Source organism: Heliangelus exortis, chromosome 3 (genome assembly GCF_036169615.1).
Source record: "Heliangelus exortis chromosome 3, bHelExo1.hap1, whole genome shotgun sequence".
NCBI classification, from domain to species: Eukaryota; Metazoa; Chordata; class Aves; order Apodiformes; family Trochilidae; genus Heliangelus; species Heliangelus exortis.
This window is the reverse complement of record NC_092424.1, coordinates 90,649,293-90,666,502: the sequence shown is the minus strand read 5'-3', so window position 1 is coordinate 90,666,502 and position 17,210 is coordinate 90,649,293. Positions and strand designations below refer to the sequence as shown.

At 37.8% G+C, this 17,210-nt stretch overlaps 1 protein-coding gene across 3 annotated transcripts in view; it reads right to left on the bottom strand.

Moving 5' to 3' along the window:
- Positions 1-2,753: 2,753 nt before the first annotated feature.
- BMP5 (bone morphogenetic protein 5) overlaps positions 2,754-17,210 on the bottom strand; it is a 59,632-nt gene continuing 45,175 nt past the window's right edge. For all 3 annotated transcript variants that reach the window (XM_071741650.1, XM_071741648.1, XM_071741651.1), the window contains 4 exons: positions 16,913-17,110; positions 10,662-10,738; positions 8,664-8,774; positions 2,754-5,073 (listed from right to left, as the gene is read on the bottom strand). In XM_071741650.1, the coding sequence (XP_071597751.1) occupies positions 4,924-5,073; positions 8,664-8,774; positions 10,662-10,738; positions 16,913-17,110 (536 nt within the window). In that variant the 3' untranslated portion in view covers positions 2,754-4,923. The remainder of the gene's footprint in view (positions 5,074-8,663; positions 8,775-10,661; positions 10,739-16,912; positions 17,111-17,210) is intronic.

The following is a 17,210-nucleotide window of genomic DNA, read 5'->3' as shown; positions in this document are numbered from 1 at the left end:
AAAAAATAATCAGGCATGAAAATCTTTGTTTTCCAATCAGCTTATGGAGTTTTATATATGTATCATTGTTTCTTCACCACATCTTATCAAACTTCTTATCTTTATGCAGTTGAGTAGCTCTATGTTTGAGCCTGGATTTCTCCTTTGTGTAAAGACCTTTAAGGGGCAGAGGTGCCAGAAAGAGCACCCTCCAAGGTTCCTCCTCTCAAGTTAATCAGAGACCATTCTCCTTTTTGCAAATATTTCTGCCAACAAGTCAGTAGGAGATCCAGAAGAGACCTGGACAAGTTATGCAGAGAAGATCCTGCTCTCACATCTCTGCTTCAATAGCATTCTCTGAGAGAACTGTTCCCTAGAAAATATGTTTCTCTCATATCTCCAGCCAACATCTGTGCTGAGATCCCCTGCTACATGGATATCAACACAGTCTCAGTCTTAATGCATTGCTGAGCTCCCCACCGAGCCGGAGGAAAATGTAAGTAAGAAGAGCGAGGGATGCGTCACTGCCTTCAGCCCTGCTGCTGCAGATTTATGATGCTGCTGAAAAGGTGCTCCAAGATCTGCTTCAAGGAGATCTTGCTTGGCTCCACAGAAGTAGGTTTAAATTATAACCTCCCCTCATATAGGAAAGGTGTGGTCTTCACCCTGCACATGCCTTGATTTTATCAGTTACTGCCCAAATTTCCACAATCCAACTAGCAAAGTACTTGGTAAATGCAAAGTATTTTGGGGTCCAGGTAACCCCAAAGATTGCTTATCTTAAAGTTATGAGCTGCAGGGGTGGAGTATCAAATATGTGTCACTCCAGTAAGCATATAGGACAGGTTAGAGCACTGGAATGGTGGTTGTCTCCTCATTGTCTCCTCTATAGTGCCTCTCTTCCACTCATCTCTTAGGCAAGTCTCTCTACCTTTTTGTACCTGTAAAGCAGTAATACTAATAACACATGCTCCTTTTGTAAAGCATTAACATCTGCTAAAGCAATGAAAATATCTTCATACATATTAATAATAATAATTGATGGCGCCCATCTGGAAGCAAAAAAGTTCAGGAATAGTAACAGAAAGTATTTAGCTGGAAACATAGCAGTCAGGAGAAGTGTCTGTGTCATGTGTTGTAAATATGGAAAGTCGAATACAAAAGGCCCATTTAATTCATATGAGATTCCTGATCCCTCATGTACCACGTTTGGTGCTGATTTATTTGAATTAAGATGGCAACGAAACCTCCTCTTGCTTTTTTTTTCTTGGATTTCAGTTTTCTTTTGTTTTTAATCAAGCTCTTGCTTAAGCCGTGTGAGTAAGAATTCAGTAACACGTTGTAAATCACAGTTTGCAAATTCTGTGACTGCAGATGAGATAGTAAAAGATAATGCTGAAGAATTCACATGTGGCTTGCTCGTCATTCAGGCACCACATGTCAGAGTCTCCCCAAGCACAGCTGAATGGGAGAGCAGAAAAGTTGGTAGAGACTGCAAGGAACACACAGTTTGAAAGTCCTGGTTGTTAGAAGTACTTGGTTATTGCTGAAACAACTCAGAATGCTATGAGTACAATCTAAACTCTTTATTTTAAACCATGTTTGAGTCAAAGTCAATTTACTATGAAACTATATCAAAAAAGAGCTGACAAAAAGACCAAAACCAAACCAACCAACCAACCAAACAAAACCAAAAAACAAACAAACAAAAAAACCCCCAAAACAGAATGGAAGAAATACACAATCAGCAATAAAACCTTTTCCAAGAAAATGGCAGAGAAAATTGTATTCCAAAATGGAAGAGGCTGGCATTCCACCATGATAATAAAAGATTTCTCAAAGCTCTGAGTCCCACCTAAACATCCCAGTTACACTTTTTCAGCAATGTAACATTATTTTAAAGGTGTCAGAGGTTGGAATTTGCTGCAGTTGCTCAGACAAGTTCTTCAGCAGTTCTATTGCCCTAAACCGAGTTTGAAGTCTTGGAGAGAAATGGATAAACTGTAATCCAGAAGTGCAATTTCTCTACCTTATCTCTTAAGAAAGCTTCAGTTCTGGTGTCTACAGTATAGATGGCATTCATAGCACCCATGTATGGAGCACGTATGGAGTTTTTTAATGATCAGATGGATGTTGTCAACTACCAGCCCGCTTGGTATGAATTTGATTTTTAACTTGATCTAAAAAAAGGGGTAATGCAATCCAGACAAGCATGGTTTTGACAGTCAGCAAGTGTCTGCCACCCCTGTTCTCTGATTAATGAATTTGAAACCTTTGGCCAAAACCAGAAAAAAATTACCTTATATATACTTATATTTGGAAATGTTGAAATGTGCATCCAGACGAAGGAGAGACCACCAGGTGATCTAACCAAAGGATGACTGTTATGTGGGTTCACAGCTTAGCACATCAAAGAACTTATAAATGCTCCACACTTCAGTCAAAGCTCACCCTGTCTTGGACATTGAAATCACACTTAGGGAACCACGTGCTTCCACAGGCAGATCAGATCACTCCTCTCAGATGACTTCCAAAGGGTGAATACTCCTAAGCCATAGAAGTGGCCACTAGTAAAATTCTGTAAATATTTCATTTTGTCCTGGAATGTGTAGCAATGGTGTTAACATTGTGAATAAGTTAAAAGCTAAAAAAATCTGACCCACAACGTAGATCTATACATAAATATTAGTGATCTCTTGATTTTACTTTAAAACAATCTATGAGGCTGGTGTCATTTTTTTGTGTCTCAAAAGGAAAATCACAGCAGAACAAAGTAGTATTACAGGTTTATTATGTCTCAAAATATAGAAATATATTCCAACAGCATATTTTAAAGAATAATATAACAATAATCTTAAGTTTCTTATTCTCAAAATGGTACAACATTATTTAAAAATATATTACTTAATGTACCCAAAATTTTGTTTCCATCAAATTCCATTTAGAATAAATTGAGTTCAAAAAAGCACAACCACCTAACCAATTTATACAAAAAACAGTACATTTTTTTAAGACAACCCAGGAATTTAACTGTTCCAAAATGGTAATTCAGTTGGATATATTGTATTTTTCCATACAACCTGTGCATGAACTGTGACTAAACATAGATTTGTAGGCAATGTCGGTATAAAATAGAGATGCAACTGTTAAATGGAACTGTTGCATTAAGGAGAAAAAGCTCCCAAGACTGAAATAAGAACTGTTCTTTTTTTTTTTTTTTTTTTTTTTTTTTAAATGAGTGTATGCATGAAAAGGATTTATGTATTACTCCAAAAGCAAGATAAAATAAATTAGTTTCTGCAAAAAAGAAAGTTGCACATTCACATGCATATACACAGTCACACACACATGCTGATTTTATCACTCTGTAATAATCTGAATTTTCTGAAATATGCTTTAAATAAACAGAGAAGTCAGAGTTTACATGAATATACTGTCTAAGGAGAAACTGATATGTCCTATTCATTTTTCAACAACACTTTGAGTACTGTTAAAATGAAGCATTTTAAATCGAGGCAATTCATGATAAAAGCATTAGTTAAAAAGTATAGTTAGCCATGTGAGGGGGAGAAAACAGAATTTCTGTTTTCCCATTTTCATAGCACTAAAATAAAGGAGTGCCGAAAGACATTAAATGTGGTAAATTCAAAGTGAGCATATGGATAGTGGTGGTGAGAATGATTATCTATAATTAGTTGTGTAATTCATAACCACAGGGTTTCATTTGAGGCCAAGAATTCAGAGAGATTAAAAAATATTTGCATGGATTTAAGAGTTTTACAATAGTTTACAATAGTCTAAAGAAGATGGGACTGAAATTAGGCAGCAAATGTTGGGTAACAGCTCATTAGGAAAGATGTTTTTTGTCTTTCCTTGAGAACTGCCACCACCAGGGACAAGATTTTCAACTAAACAGGCAACAACTGCTGCATGCAACTGCTGGATGCCCTGTTCCTTCCCTTACTCACTCTGAAAATATGCCCAGAAGTGGGAACTAAATGGAGCAAAGCCCTTCCATGCTGTCATCAGTATATTTTGTGTATATAGTAACTTGCCAGTGGAATGGGAAGGATTGTGTGTTTGGGTGGTTTGTTTTGTTTCGTTTTACCTTAGACTGTTATTATAAAAATATTTGCCAAAGCAGTGTCATGGATAATGGACTGATGTGATTTGAAGTGAGAATGTTGCAGATCAATTTTTAGAGTTGGAAAGTCACAGACATAGGAGAGAGTCTCTCTATGCAGAATTCCTGAAGCTTTGAACCTTTTGCACACTCTGCAGCCTGCAAGCCAAGAAGTAACATACTCCTCCAGTTACACTCATCTTGTTAAAGAAAACAGTTACAACAATTATGTGCAATCTTTTCATTTCTAGTTTCTATCTACTATTTATTTACTTAAACACTGTTCAACATTTCACTTTTTCTAATGGAGCAGAACTTCTGAAAGAAAAAATATGTTTAGCCAAGCAGTTTTATTTAGGTTTTGTTTTGTTTTTTTTTTTCCTGTGCCTTTTTCTAAATAAATACCCACCACAGTTTTCATTGGCACAATATGACCAAACTTATTTTAGTTCCTTTAACAATATGAAGCAGTTACAGAAGTTCTGGGGTTTCTACCTTTTAAAAAAATCTATACAAAGACTTTAAAGATTCAGCATGGAATGAAATAGATTCCGGTATGGTCAATTGAAAAATTAGTTTGTGAAATTCTACTGCATAGTGAGGAGACCCATAAAATAAATGGTTTTAAAATTTTGCTCATACAAAAGAAACTATATACTTTTAAATAAATAAAAGCTACTATATACAGTATACTGTACATTTAAATGAGAGATGACATGAAATGGAATAAATTTAAGACTGCCTTTTCATCAGCAAGGCTCATATCTTGACTTTATTACAATTCTGAATAAAACCCTCTGCTTTAGATTATTTTTCTTATTCTAGTGGCAGCCACATGAGCGCACCACCATATTCCTGTATTTTTTTAAAATAACATTGGAGCTGTCATCAAAGTAGAGCACGGAGATTGCATTCAGTTTTGTTGGTGCACAGCATGGCTTTGGTACATGATCAGGGAACATCAAATGAACCTGAAAGACAGATAAATACATAGCTCATATATCAAACAGAGAGGTACAAGGACGAAGTCAGTGCAAAACATGTCTTTGCAATTCAGAGTGCCGCGGTCACAGATTTTCCTCGGTTACCAACTTTAAAGCACAGCTTACCTCCAGAACATTGCTCTGATTTCAATCACCCAGACAGAGTTATATGATAGTATCAGATGCAGAGCCAAGACAGAAAGTTGATTTTCAGATGAAATTTAGAAGAGTTAGAGTTAGGAGGCTGCTCAGAAAAACACTCAAACATATTGTCAGTACCATCTCTGTTGAGGACTGTGCTTAACATGAAGCACAAGTTCAAGTCTGGGGGCTTACCAGGAGCCTAGCATGTGCTAAAATGCTCTCCTGGATCAGGGTCTCAGTGTGGAGGAAAGGCTGCTGCAGATAGCAAAGGCTCTTACTGAAGCTGCCTTCAGCTTATGGAATGGTAAGGTGTGGGTTATCAAACAGGATGAGTGGATTTTAGTGTCTTATCTAGGTATTCATGGGTCCAATTCTACTTCCACTGAAGTCAAAATCAATCCATAACATGAATTCCAGTTGGACAGAAGGTTTAGGGGAAGGACTGGGACAGAGAAGGTTTTTTGTAGACTAGGCTGAAATGTATCAATGAAAAGCTAAAGAGAAGGAAAAGAGTTTTGAACAGCATCCCAGAATGAACAGGATCTAGTGGAAATATCTAAAAATGGGGGAAGTACAAGTTCTTCGTACTTGAAAGAAGCTTGGATATAATATTCTACACATGCTGAAGACTTGGAAACTGGGGAGGCCAGAAAAGAGGGACTTGTAATAGAGAGGGCAAGAGATTATTAAGGCATGGATGAAGACTTCAGGAATAATAGGTTTCATTTGTATGTTAAGTTTTTGTAAATCTGTTAGAGCCATCTGTCTTGTGGTGATACAAACCCAGAGCCTTTGCCAGACAACAGGAAACGATTTTTACATAACTATTACCATGAGAAGGTCTTTTGAAATGAGCAATAATAAATCCTGAAGTAGCAGTTTTGTAAGGGTTTAGACACACATTTAAAAACAGTTTAACAAATGAACAGCAATACACAGGAGGAAAGAATGATGGTGCCTTGTCAAGACAGATGTTTACCCTGCCATAACTACTGTCCCACTAGCCCCTGCCACCCAACTGGGAGCTTCATGGCCCTACTATCCCAGCACAAGAGCAATATTCACAGATTTTTCAAGAGTGAGCCTGGAAGTCAGTGCCAGTCAACCTGCTGATCCACATGACTTGGAGGCCAACACTAGTACATCACATGTCCAGAGGGTGATGGGATGTGAGAGAGAAGAAAGCTTATGTAGCCCATTAAATTCATTCTATCTTGCATTTATATGTCTGTATGATCTGTTTTCCTAAGTTCAGCCTCAGGAAAAGAAGACAGAGAGATACTGGCACAGCATTTCTCCTATTATTGTTACAAAAGACAGAAAAAAAAAAGAAAAAACGTCAGTGCAGTTTGGACAGGTACCAAGGAACAATCACTTCCCAACCCAAAGAGTGGGCTTTTTTAGAATGGTGTAATCAGTATGGCTAGGAGATGATTACATTTGGATTAGGGTGGGGTGTATGAATAATTGTTTCCCAAGCCATCCCCATGTGCACACCTTGTGTAAATCTGAATTTTGTATAATTTAAACCAGAAATCATTCAGCTCCTGTTATCTCATCTAATTTATGTGCAGTTAAAATTTAATTAGCCTCATGATTTTTTGGCTGCGTAACTGAATGCATGTACAGCGCATGCAGAGGGAGCCACACAATTCCAAAAAGGCCATAAAAAGGAGGAAAAAATTAAGAATCTTGTTTTTAAAACAGGACAAATTGCATGAATTGCTTAACCAAGGGAAATTAACTATTGTTTGAAAGGCTAAGATGCATGAGACAAAGTAGCACTCAGCCATTTCCTATTTAACAGACCATAATTGCAGCAGAGAACTCTAACCTGGGGATCTCACTGATGCTGGCAACTTCTCTGAACACTGTTTGCATAGTGCTAAGTTATTGCTTTGCTGACCTATTTCTTTTCAGCTGAGGGCTGTAAATATGCTGTTCGTCATCTCCTTGGCATATTGCTATATTCCTTGCCAAGTAGCATTTGTTGTTCCCCTTCACCTGAACCCCTTACCACAATTCTTCTGTTTATTTCCAGGATGTGACTTTTTCCCTTCTTTTTGGGAATCTTGATGACTTGAATCCTGGTATAGAGTTGCATTGTTGGCCAGACTTGTAGAAGATGCATAGATGAAAATTTGAATGGAAAGGAGAAGGTCTCAGCACATGCTGAGTTTTTAAGAATGTCACTCTCATGTAGAATTACATGGCAATTTCCCAAGCAGAATTTGTTTTCAGAAAGAAACCAAACTGGTTTTGTTTGTGTGTTGTTTTTTGGTATGGAGTTTCAGTTTGGGGCTTTTTCCCCCAAGAAGGCTAATATTTACACTCATTTCTGAAGGGGGAAAGGTTTTTCAGACCCAGTTTTTTTAATGTCAAAATCAAAAGTTCAACATCCATGGACAGACTCATCAGTGTAGTCTGGTGGTCAGAATTCTTTCCTATCATCAGTTTAAATCATAGGGACCCTTAAGCCCATGTTTCTCTAATTGCAGTTGTGTGCCTTGGCCTCTCCAGAAACTAATTAGGAATGGCAACCCTTTCTTGTTCTGATTTCATACTCCCACTCTCTCCTCATGTTTTCTCTCTCATTCCTCTGTTTGTTAATCATTCGCCTAACACTGTTGCAGTTCAGAGCCAGTTCTTCAGCTGGCACAGGTGAACAATCATGACCAGACATCAGACTCACAGCGTGATACTTAGGCAGTCTAAAGGTCTTAATTTCTGTAGATGCTGTGCTTTTTTAACTGTATCATCTGAATGCTGATGGGATAGAGGAGGCCTATCCAGCTGCTTCAACTAAGATCATCTTTTTGGCTGCTCCAGCTGATGCACAGGAATAAGAACTAGCAGAGGCAGAAAGCTGGCTGCAAATCCCCTTTTACATGTACCAGGCAAAGCAACAGATCCAAACACACTTATTTATAAATTGCATTTGTTAGCCAGGCTTGACTGAACACAATTTCTTACATGCAAATGCATCTACTTGCAAAGCTTCACATTAAATTAGGGTTTAAGTATCTTTGCCAACAGCTGACAACAGAGGTCCACAGAATGGCCAAGTGTCAACATTTCTGGAAGGTATAGCATATAGATGCTAAAACATGGGGCTTCAATAAACTGCAAAAAAACCCCTTGAAAGTGGGAGCAGGGGGCCCCTTTCATTTCTGTCTACACTATTCTCCAGTAATATGACACAGTCTTCTCATGTGTTATTACATTAGAAATGCAAAGAAAATCTCACACAGAGGCCACTGCAGACACCTCATCCTCTCTCTAGCATAAGCATCAAAGCAAAGCTTTGACATGGATTATCATTTACAAAGAAATAACCAAAATCCAATAATGTTAAGCAGAGAGAAAGAGACACTCCCTGTCCCAAGACACTTGCAACTGCAAAATTGGCAGCTACAATGCAGGCAGAGGCATACCAGAGTCTGAACAATGGCGTGGTTTGTTGCATTCATGTGGGCATTTAGGGGGAAAGAACATTCTCCATCACAGTAAAATGCAGCATAGCCCTCCGGTGCAATAATCCAATCCTGAAAAAAAGAGAAAAAGTAAACCCACTCAATTTATTTTTTTTCTCACACAGACAGTTTCAAACTATATCACACTAAGACTTGTCCAAAGACAAAATGGACTTCAGAACATGGTATGTTAAATTACTTTTTTCCCAAAAAACCAAAATATATGCTTTGCTTGTGCAAAACTCAGAGAAAAATAAAATTCAAAATCTGCACTGAATAACAAGTAGTGAGGCTGTAAGTGGAATTAAAGGTCAAAATATGTTTGGTTGAATACTTATTATTACATTATCATGAGCAAAAATATAATTAACACACATTATCTTTCTTCTGCATTCTTAACACTGTTAATTGTATTACTGCATGAGATGAGACTGAGGGTTGTTGGAGATTACCCATTGGAGTGTAACTGAGTTTTTCCTTTTGAGTATTTCTAGCAACACGACATGAGGAAAAGACCACAAGAGGGAAAATATTTAAAAATGTTAATGAAAGTTATGTGTCCAGACAGTTGGATTTCTCCTTTTTCCAGGCAAAGGTAACGGTGGTGCTGTGTGAAAGATGGAGAGGATCAAGTTCTTCTTGGGTTTCATTTTTTTTTATCTCATTTCACCCTGAATGTAAAGTTCTGAGTTTCACTGATCAAATATTGTACATTGGAGCTTTGGTTTTCCATCTGAAACTTTTAATTCTTCAAGTATTGTTTTGTGAAAAAAACAGGTTTTCTTTCCTCTGCTGCCACCCTGAATGACAGATCCGAGAGGCTTGCACATCTTGGTGCACATCAGAACGTACTGTTTCAAAAAATGAAAAAAAAACCAACTGGTGATACCTGGAAAATCTCTGATCCCCAGAGAGACAACAGCTCACTTGTTCAGTAGCCTGAGTTCAAGTCAATACCACAAGCCTGCTCTGTGGCTGTGGACAGGGTGATCAGTCTCTGCAGGCTTGGAAAAACAGCCTCTGCCTACTTCTGAAGATAAACACACTTAAAAAAATGCTGAGGCCATATGAGATATGTAAAGGATGAGCTGTCACTGAAGAGGCAGCATACTTCTTCATTTCATAGATTTGTTCTGGAGAATTGTTGTAAAATAATTTTGAGAAATGTGATATGCACAGACGGCCATCTCTGAGTTCTTACCTACATGTGCAATATGTCTAGGTTAGAAGTTGCTGATGGCCTTCTTGTTCTTTCTTTATAGAGAGCTCCTTGCTTTCTGGAAAAAAAACCTAGATTGATCTCTATTTTAATTTCTCACAGTTCCCTGTCTCTGTCTTTATGACCTTTTACTACAATTACCTTCCTTTGTTTGTTTCTGTATGGGAGGATGATTTTTCCTAGAAATTATTTGAAGTTAGATATGGTGTTACAAGGTGTATATGAAGTGTTATATATCACTAAGCAGTGATCTGAGCTCTGGCTCCCGAAGGATCCTACTCCAGTGAAATATTTCTTAATTGCAGCAGACAGCATTGAACCAGAGAGAATTCAAACACAAATTCCACAAGTTCTATTGCCCACTGCGGGGATTTTGGTTTTATTTACTGATCTGTTCAAATCTTGAATGTTTTTTTCAGATTTATCTTTATGTGAATGAATCCAGATCTTAAAGACATGAATGTCTGCAAAATATTTCAGAGCCTAAAAATGTGAAGCAATAGTGATAGAGATTCATTACAAGATGCATTTAAAGGATTTGTATCTCATTAGTGAAATATCAATTACCACTAAAAAAAAACCAAACCAAACCAAACAAACAAACAAAACCCAAAAAACAAAAAAAAAAAACAACCCCAGTAAAAAAACAAACAAAAAAATCCCCAGACTTTAAATAATAGGGAAGTGTAAAATAGATTTTCCCAATTTGAGTTGATAGGAAACAGCATTTATAACCATACCTGCCATCCTAGGTCCCGGAAACTCACGTAAAGTTCATGTTTCTTACATGCTTGCTTCTGTTCACTTGTGTTATAATCTACAGGAGGAAAATAATAATAACAATTAATTGTTTAGAAGCACTTCTAGAACTGATGCCATTTAGCTATTTGATTCTGACAAAGGAAAGGAAGAATCATTCTGCCATTTGTGTTCCTAGGGTTGGTCAGAAAGGTGGTGTGAACTTGGAAATGTAGAATCAGCAGTATCAGCCTCGTGCACTTTGTGTTCACAGACAAAATGATGCTTTCAGCATCAGAGGAAACAGGTGTACAAGATGTTTGCTGGCTGGCTAGGTAACACCTCTGATAAAATGCACACAGGTGATCAACGGATGACAAGTGAAAGCTTAATCCAGGATATGGGTAAATCATCTGTATGTTGGCACAGGTTTAATTGCCTGGTAAAGTAAGTAGCCCAATTCAAAAGATAAATTAACAATTATAAAAATTGCCCTTAACTAAACAACAGAATATTCTAAAGCCTGCTACTTAAACATTACCAGACTTTGTACTCCTTCATATTTTACCATATTTTCTGGAAATATTCACCACTTGATTGTCTTTAGATGGTCATATGAATGTAAACAAGTAGACTAACAGATATTTTTTTAAGGGCCTGAATGTTTCTGCATTCTGAGGTGTTTCAAGATGCAATAACGCGGAGAATCTTCAATCCATGTTTCTCCAACACAATTTCAGACCTGGAGAAAATCTAGTTCTTGTTCCTTAGTGCCCCTGAGTAATAGGAAAAGAAGACAATGGGGTCATAGCTTCACCACATCAGCAGCCCAGAGCACATCAGTACATCAGCAGCAGGGAGGACAGGCTGTCTCCTCTGGTTCCATTTCAAGAAAACTTTAAGTGGCTTTTTGGGACCAAAATAACCATACTGGTAGAAAAAAAAAATCAGTTGGCTGAAATTTACAACAACAACAAAACCCAAGACAAACAAGGATGACACTGAAAAACTAACTATCATTCTCAGGAACAGAATGCTTTTTTAAGGAACATTTGGGATGGGAGAGTCTGATGAAAAAATCTTGGAAAATTGAGAGGCTTTTTTCACATAAAATGAAAAGAAGGGATCTCTACAGTCTGTGAGATAACCTGCTGTGGTGCTTCACTGTCGTTGCAGAAAAATCTTCAAACTGAATTAGGAACTGCTTAAGCAAACTGAAGATCCATGAGTCCACATGAGTGGAAGGGATGAATTTCAGGGTGAGCAACGAGTGGATCAACATCATTACAAAGTCACTCCCTGACATTTTTGATGTTTATAGTGACTGGATGATATTTCTAACAATCAAAAAAGTGGAAAAAATCATATCTATCTTAAGGAAGAGCAATCAGCTTAACCTTGGTTTCTGGGAAGTCTGTGATGCAGGTTCTCCTGGAAGCTGTTTCCAGGCACATGAAGAACAAGGTGTTTGGGAACAGTCAACATGGATTTGTTAGTCCAGACTGTGCCTATTCAACCTTACTGTTTTCTGTGATGAGCCAAATAGCTTTGTGGGCTTTTGAAGAGCACTGTGTGTTCACTTTCTTTTCAGGAAGGTTTTTGATACAGTCCCCCATAGCATTCTGATAAATTGGTCAGATACACTTTGGACAGATAAAGAATAAAATGGGTGGAAACTTGGCCAGGCAGCTGAGCTCAAACGGTTGTGATCAGTGGCACAAAGTCCACCTGGCAGCTGGTTAGCAGGGAGGATCCTAAGGGATCAGTACTGGTGCCAATGGTGATTAGTGTCTTAGTAAGTTGGACAATAGAGCAGAGTGTGCTCTCTGCAAGTTTACATCAGACACCAGATCCAGGGGGAGTGATCAGTCATCCAGATTACCAAGAAAATGTTGGACTGACTCAGATCCAGGAGATACTCAATGAGATGTCATTCAAAATACCCACCTAAATTTTATACCTACTGGTAACATACTCCTCAAAGATGCCTTTTTTTAAAACAGGCTGTGTGCCTACTTTCTGTTGAATATGTCTGCACCCCAATATGTCTTCTAAAACTGTCAAAATCTGTGCACAAGTCAAGATATTTCCGTTTGCAGTACTAAATGGCTTGTTCTGGTATCACCAGGGATGGTAAATTAGGCTTTCTAAGCTATAATCCTCCAAGTCCTGGTTAATTTTAAAAGGTGAATACTGCCTTCTTTCCTAGGGTATTTTCCTAGCCCTTCGTGGCTGGTTTTCTATCACAGTCATTAAAAGTTCACCACAGGTAGTTTGTTGCCTACCATCCTAGATACTCTCACTTGTCCTAAGGTATGTAAGGGTCAAAATTTACACCTGTATCCTCTGGGAGTTCCATGTCCTTCTGGAGAAGCCACTGGAATCAAGGAGCAATAAACTAGGAAACCATGAGTATTTAAAAAAATCTCTATGCCTTTAATATAAACAAGAACTCTTGATCATCCTTTGTGCTTAACTGTCTGTAATAATCTAGTATGTGCTGCACACACATTAGAAGTGAGGTGAAGGTAATAGAGACCAAAGGAAATTTAACTTAAAAACAACTGAACTGTTTCACTGATGATTCTTTACAGGGATCTGTATTCTGATTTTGACTAGTGTTCATAGGAGGTGAATACTGAGCTTTTCTGGAAATTTAAAAGCACCCAAGCAGGCAAATAAACAAAAGCTGAAAATTGTGCTCTTGCCAGTTTTCTCTCAGCTATGACATTTTCATAAATAAGAATATGCGCAGAAATTTTAGCATCAGAATGCAGCAGATTTCCCTACAGTTTAAGGTGAGAGGTTGAATAATAAACTTTTAAGTCATTGTATAGATGTCTTTATTGTGTTGATTCTCAGAATTACTGGAATATAGGTTAACCAGTGATGGATGAGCAGTGACACCACAACACCTGATAAGATGGTCTGAGTTTCATATGCAGACATCTATCTACAAATCATCTAACCCTCACACCTATAAAGAGAGACTCCAGCAAAACTATATTCCTTCCTTGATTTCTGTCTTTCACAGAAGACAAATGTTGTGTGTAGTGTAATATTTCATGTATCATCTGTGACATTTATAGTAAAAATCTGGTGCCAAAGATGCAAATACACATACTGTGAAGGCCCGTATGGTTATTCTATCAAGAATCAAAACAGTAGGATATTGTGACTAGGAAAACATTTTTCCTCAGCTATTCAGAACAGCAGTTGTGGTACAAACCCCTCTGTAGAAGAAGAAGCTGAGGAAGGAAGGTAAGGAAATATATTTTAAAGAAGTGTAATGAGGATTTTTTTTTCCAACAGAAGTAAAGATGTATAGACATGCCTATATGCTGTGTTTTTAGTTAATTAGTGTGACACCAAAAATAATTACAGAAAACACAGAATTAGGTATAATTTTCTGTTTTTATCTGACTAGATTATTAATAAAAACTGTGTAACTTTGTTTTGAGTTTCCTGGTGTAAGTCACTATTCAGTATTTAAATGTGGATATCCTCTAGTGCCCAATTACACTGTCATTCTTTTTAGATGATGTTAAAAAAACATTAAGTCATACATTGTTTTAAGAAAGAGTTATGTGACATACTTTGGGAATAAGTTGTCTTGTTTTGATATGTTTTTCCTTTTATCTACAGTCTGACAAAAATACAACAGGGTAAGTGAAAAATAAACAGTACATAGTCAAACTGTACATAGCAAGCAGGTGGAGTTTGAATGCTGTTTAATTCTGTCCTTGCACTGCACTGAGATCATTTTCTCTTGAAGTTCTTAGCAACACAGGGATGCTGACCCCAAATCTGTCAACATTTGCCCAGCTGCTATAATAACAGACACGTATAGATTTTATTTTCTTCATGTTATGTTTATGCATGTCTTAATGAATAATTCAAAAAATGTGTTGTCCATTGGAAGGGAAAAACAGAGTTGCCCAGTGGGGCTTTCCTCTTTGATGTGCTGAGAATACAGTAAGGTTAAGTACTGAGGTCCAAGAACTTAGAAAAGAAGGCAGCAAAAGGAAGAAGGCAAAAGGTAAGAGACAAAAAAACCAAGAGGCTAAAGGAGATGATAAAGGGCAAAAGGAAAGAGGAAGAGGAAAAATGAGGGCAAAATGGAGTAAAAAAGGAACAGAACAAGGAGGAAAAAAAAAAACAACACAAAACCAAGGAGAAGAAGAAGGCGTGACTGTCATCAAGTTGGGACTGATGTGCAGAAAGAAGTTTAACCAAAGCCTATCATATATAAATGACAGCACACCTATCTGGGTTTGGCTACATAACCTCTGGCCACATAGGTAAGCATTTTTCAGTGTCAGACATTGACTTAGGTGCTGTAGATACAAGACTGTGGTACAAAATTACATTTGTCCATCACTGTATCATGTACATCAACAGTGTCTAGATCAGGGGCTAGATGAGAATTGACTATGGTCTATTCAAGGGCCATCAGGAGGAAGATGATGGGAAGAATTCTTTGTGTTTTTCTTTGGTTTAAATATGAAGATATTAACTATACTTTTAGAGCTCTGCTCATTACTGGAAGCTGTAGAGAACCAGAAGTAGACTTCTCCCACAGGTCTGCAGGGATGCAGCATATCCACTGCACCTGTACAGTTCCTTGGGCTGGTGAACAGGAGGAAAAGGGCCTTACTTTTCCCTGATGAAAGGCACTCCCCCTGGAAGTACTTTGCCTCCATTCTGCAAAGATATAAGAATAAGAACATGTTCTGTTCTCCACAGCCCCTTTGATGTGGAATCTGCACGTTGCCTCTATAGCCATCAGTATTCTCATCTGCACGATTTTTGAGTCTTGCTGCAAAAGTTATTAAAAGAAAAAGCATCACTTACGCCACGAAAAATCCCATCACTGATAACTTGTGGCACCCAGATAAATGAAGGTTTTTTGCAACATGGAGAAAGTTGAGGCAAACTACAAGGCAAGATCATGGAAGCTGATTTACCATGGCGTGCAATCCACTTCTCCAGCTGCAGATTGACCAGTGTTTTGATACACATGGGTAGCTCTTCCAGAGGTAATTTCCATGCTTATGTAAGTTATGCATACTTTTTCTACCTAAACATAATATGCAAATACCATTGAACCCACAACTGAAATGGTAATAATAATTGCTGTGAATTAAAATAATTTTTTCCAGATATTTTTAATACTAATTTTTAACCTTACAGTGGGATTTGACTCGTCACCAACTAAGTTTCAAATAAGTTTAAAAACATATAATAATAATTTTTGTGCTAAGAGAAAATTAATCCTTATGCAGAAGTTGAGGGAAAGGCTTACGCGTTATATTTGGGGGTACCTCATCTACCACTTTCAGTGTTCTGAGATGGGTAATGTTCATAGTGGTTCTCCTCAAACTGATGAGTTTCACTCTAAGACTGAATTCTTTCCACTAAATACTGGGGTTTTTTAACTTGTAGATATCCACAGGCTTAGTTTTTTTGATATGTTGGTGCTAGATCTACCATGCTTTTAGGAAGATATGTTTTCACATCTTGTCCACAAAAAAAAGGAAAATGATGATAACTTTTAGAAAGTGACTTTGTGTCTCTAGCTTGAAGGAGCACTTCAGTAAAGAACTAGAATAAAACTTATTTCAGGCTCTGTAGAGACTAACAGCATTTTTACGTGTATTGTCATCAATAGCTTTCAAGAAAATAAGGGATCAGAGTCATACATATGAGGATACAATATGTATCTACATCAGCATATCTGACCTCTTTAAAAGTTTACATGTTCGCACACCCATTAAGCTTCCTTATTTCCAGTATTTAGATTTTTGTGTTGCATCTTGGTTTCTTCAGCTGAAAGGCAATTAAATAAGAGGCCAAATGCTGTCTTTTTCTGAGGCTTCCTAAATAAGCAGTTGGACTGCAATCTTTCTTCCTACTCTCTACCATTTTGTCATGAGTCGCAAAGATGCCATCCAGTTGTCTACTACACAGGATGAGAACTTTCCCAAACTACTTGGGCATTTCACCAATCAGTATCTCATGATATATGTAAATGACTTAGGTCAGAGAAGGTAGCTCATACTCAGGGCCATCTATCAAAAGAGGTTTAAGCAAAGCTGAAGTGGGAGGGGAGCAGGTAGAAATGGAGTAGGAACACAGTTACTGAAAGTTCAGCCAGTGTGAAATATTGTGCTGAGCTGCTGTGACTCCACAGCATTTGAGCAGGTGCCCAGAGCTCCTCTAAACAGATGAATAAATCATAACTTAATCTTACCCCCCACACTTGGCATCCTAGAAGAGTCCTGATGACTACTGGATTTGTTGCGGTTCTGATTTTTCCTTTTATTGTTGGCTGCCCGGACAGAACGGAAAAGCACTTCGCTTGCCTTGAAGAATGCAACCATGAATGGCTGCTTTGACTGAGGCCCATGCCTTCCAATCAAGCCAGCAGATTTAACATTGATACTTCGACCTATAAAGTAATGGAAATTGTAAGTTAAAAGGTGAACATCTGCCACTCCTGGAGCCACAGTGGGAGTTCAGCTGCTGACTGAAGCCTGGCAAGGATTTTG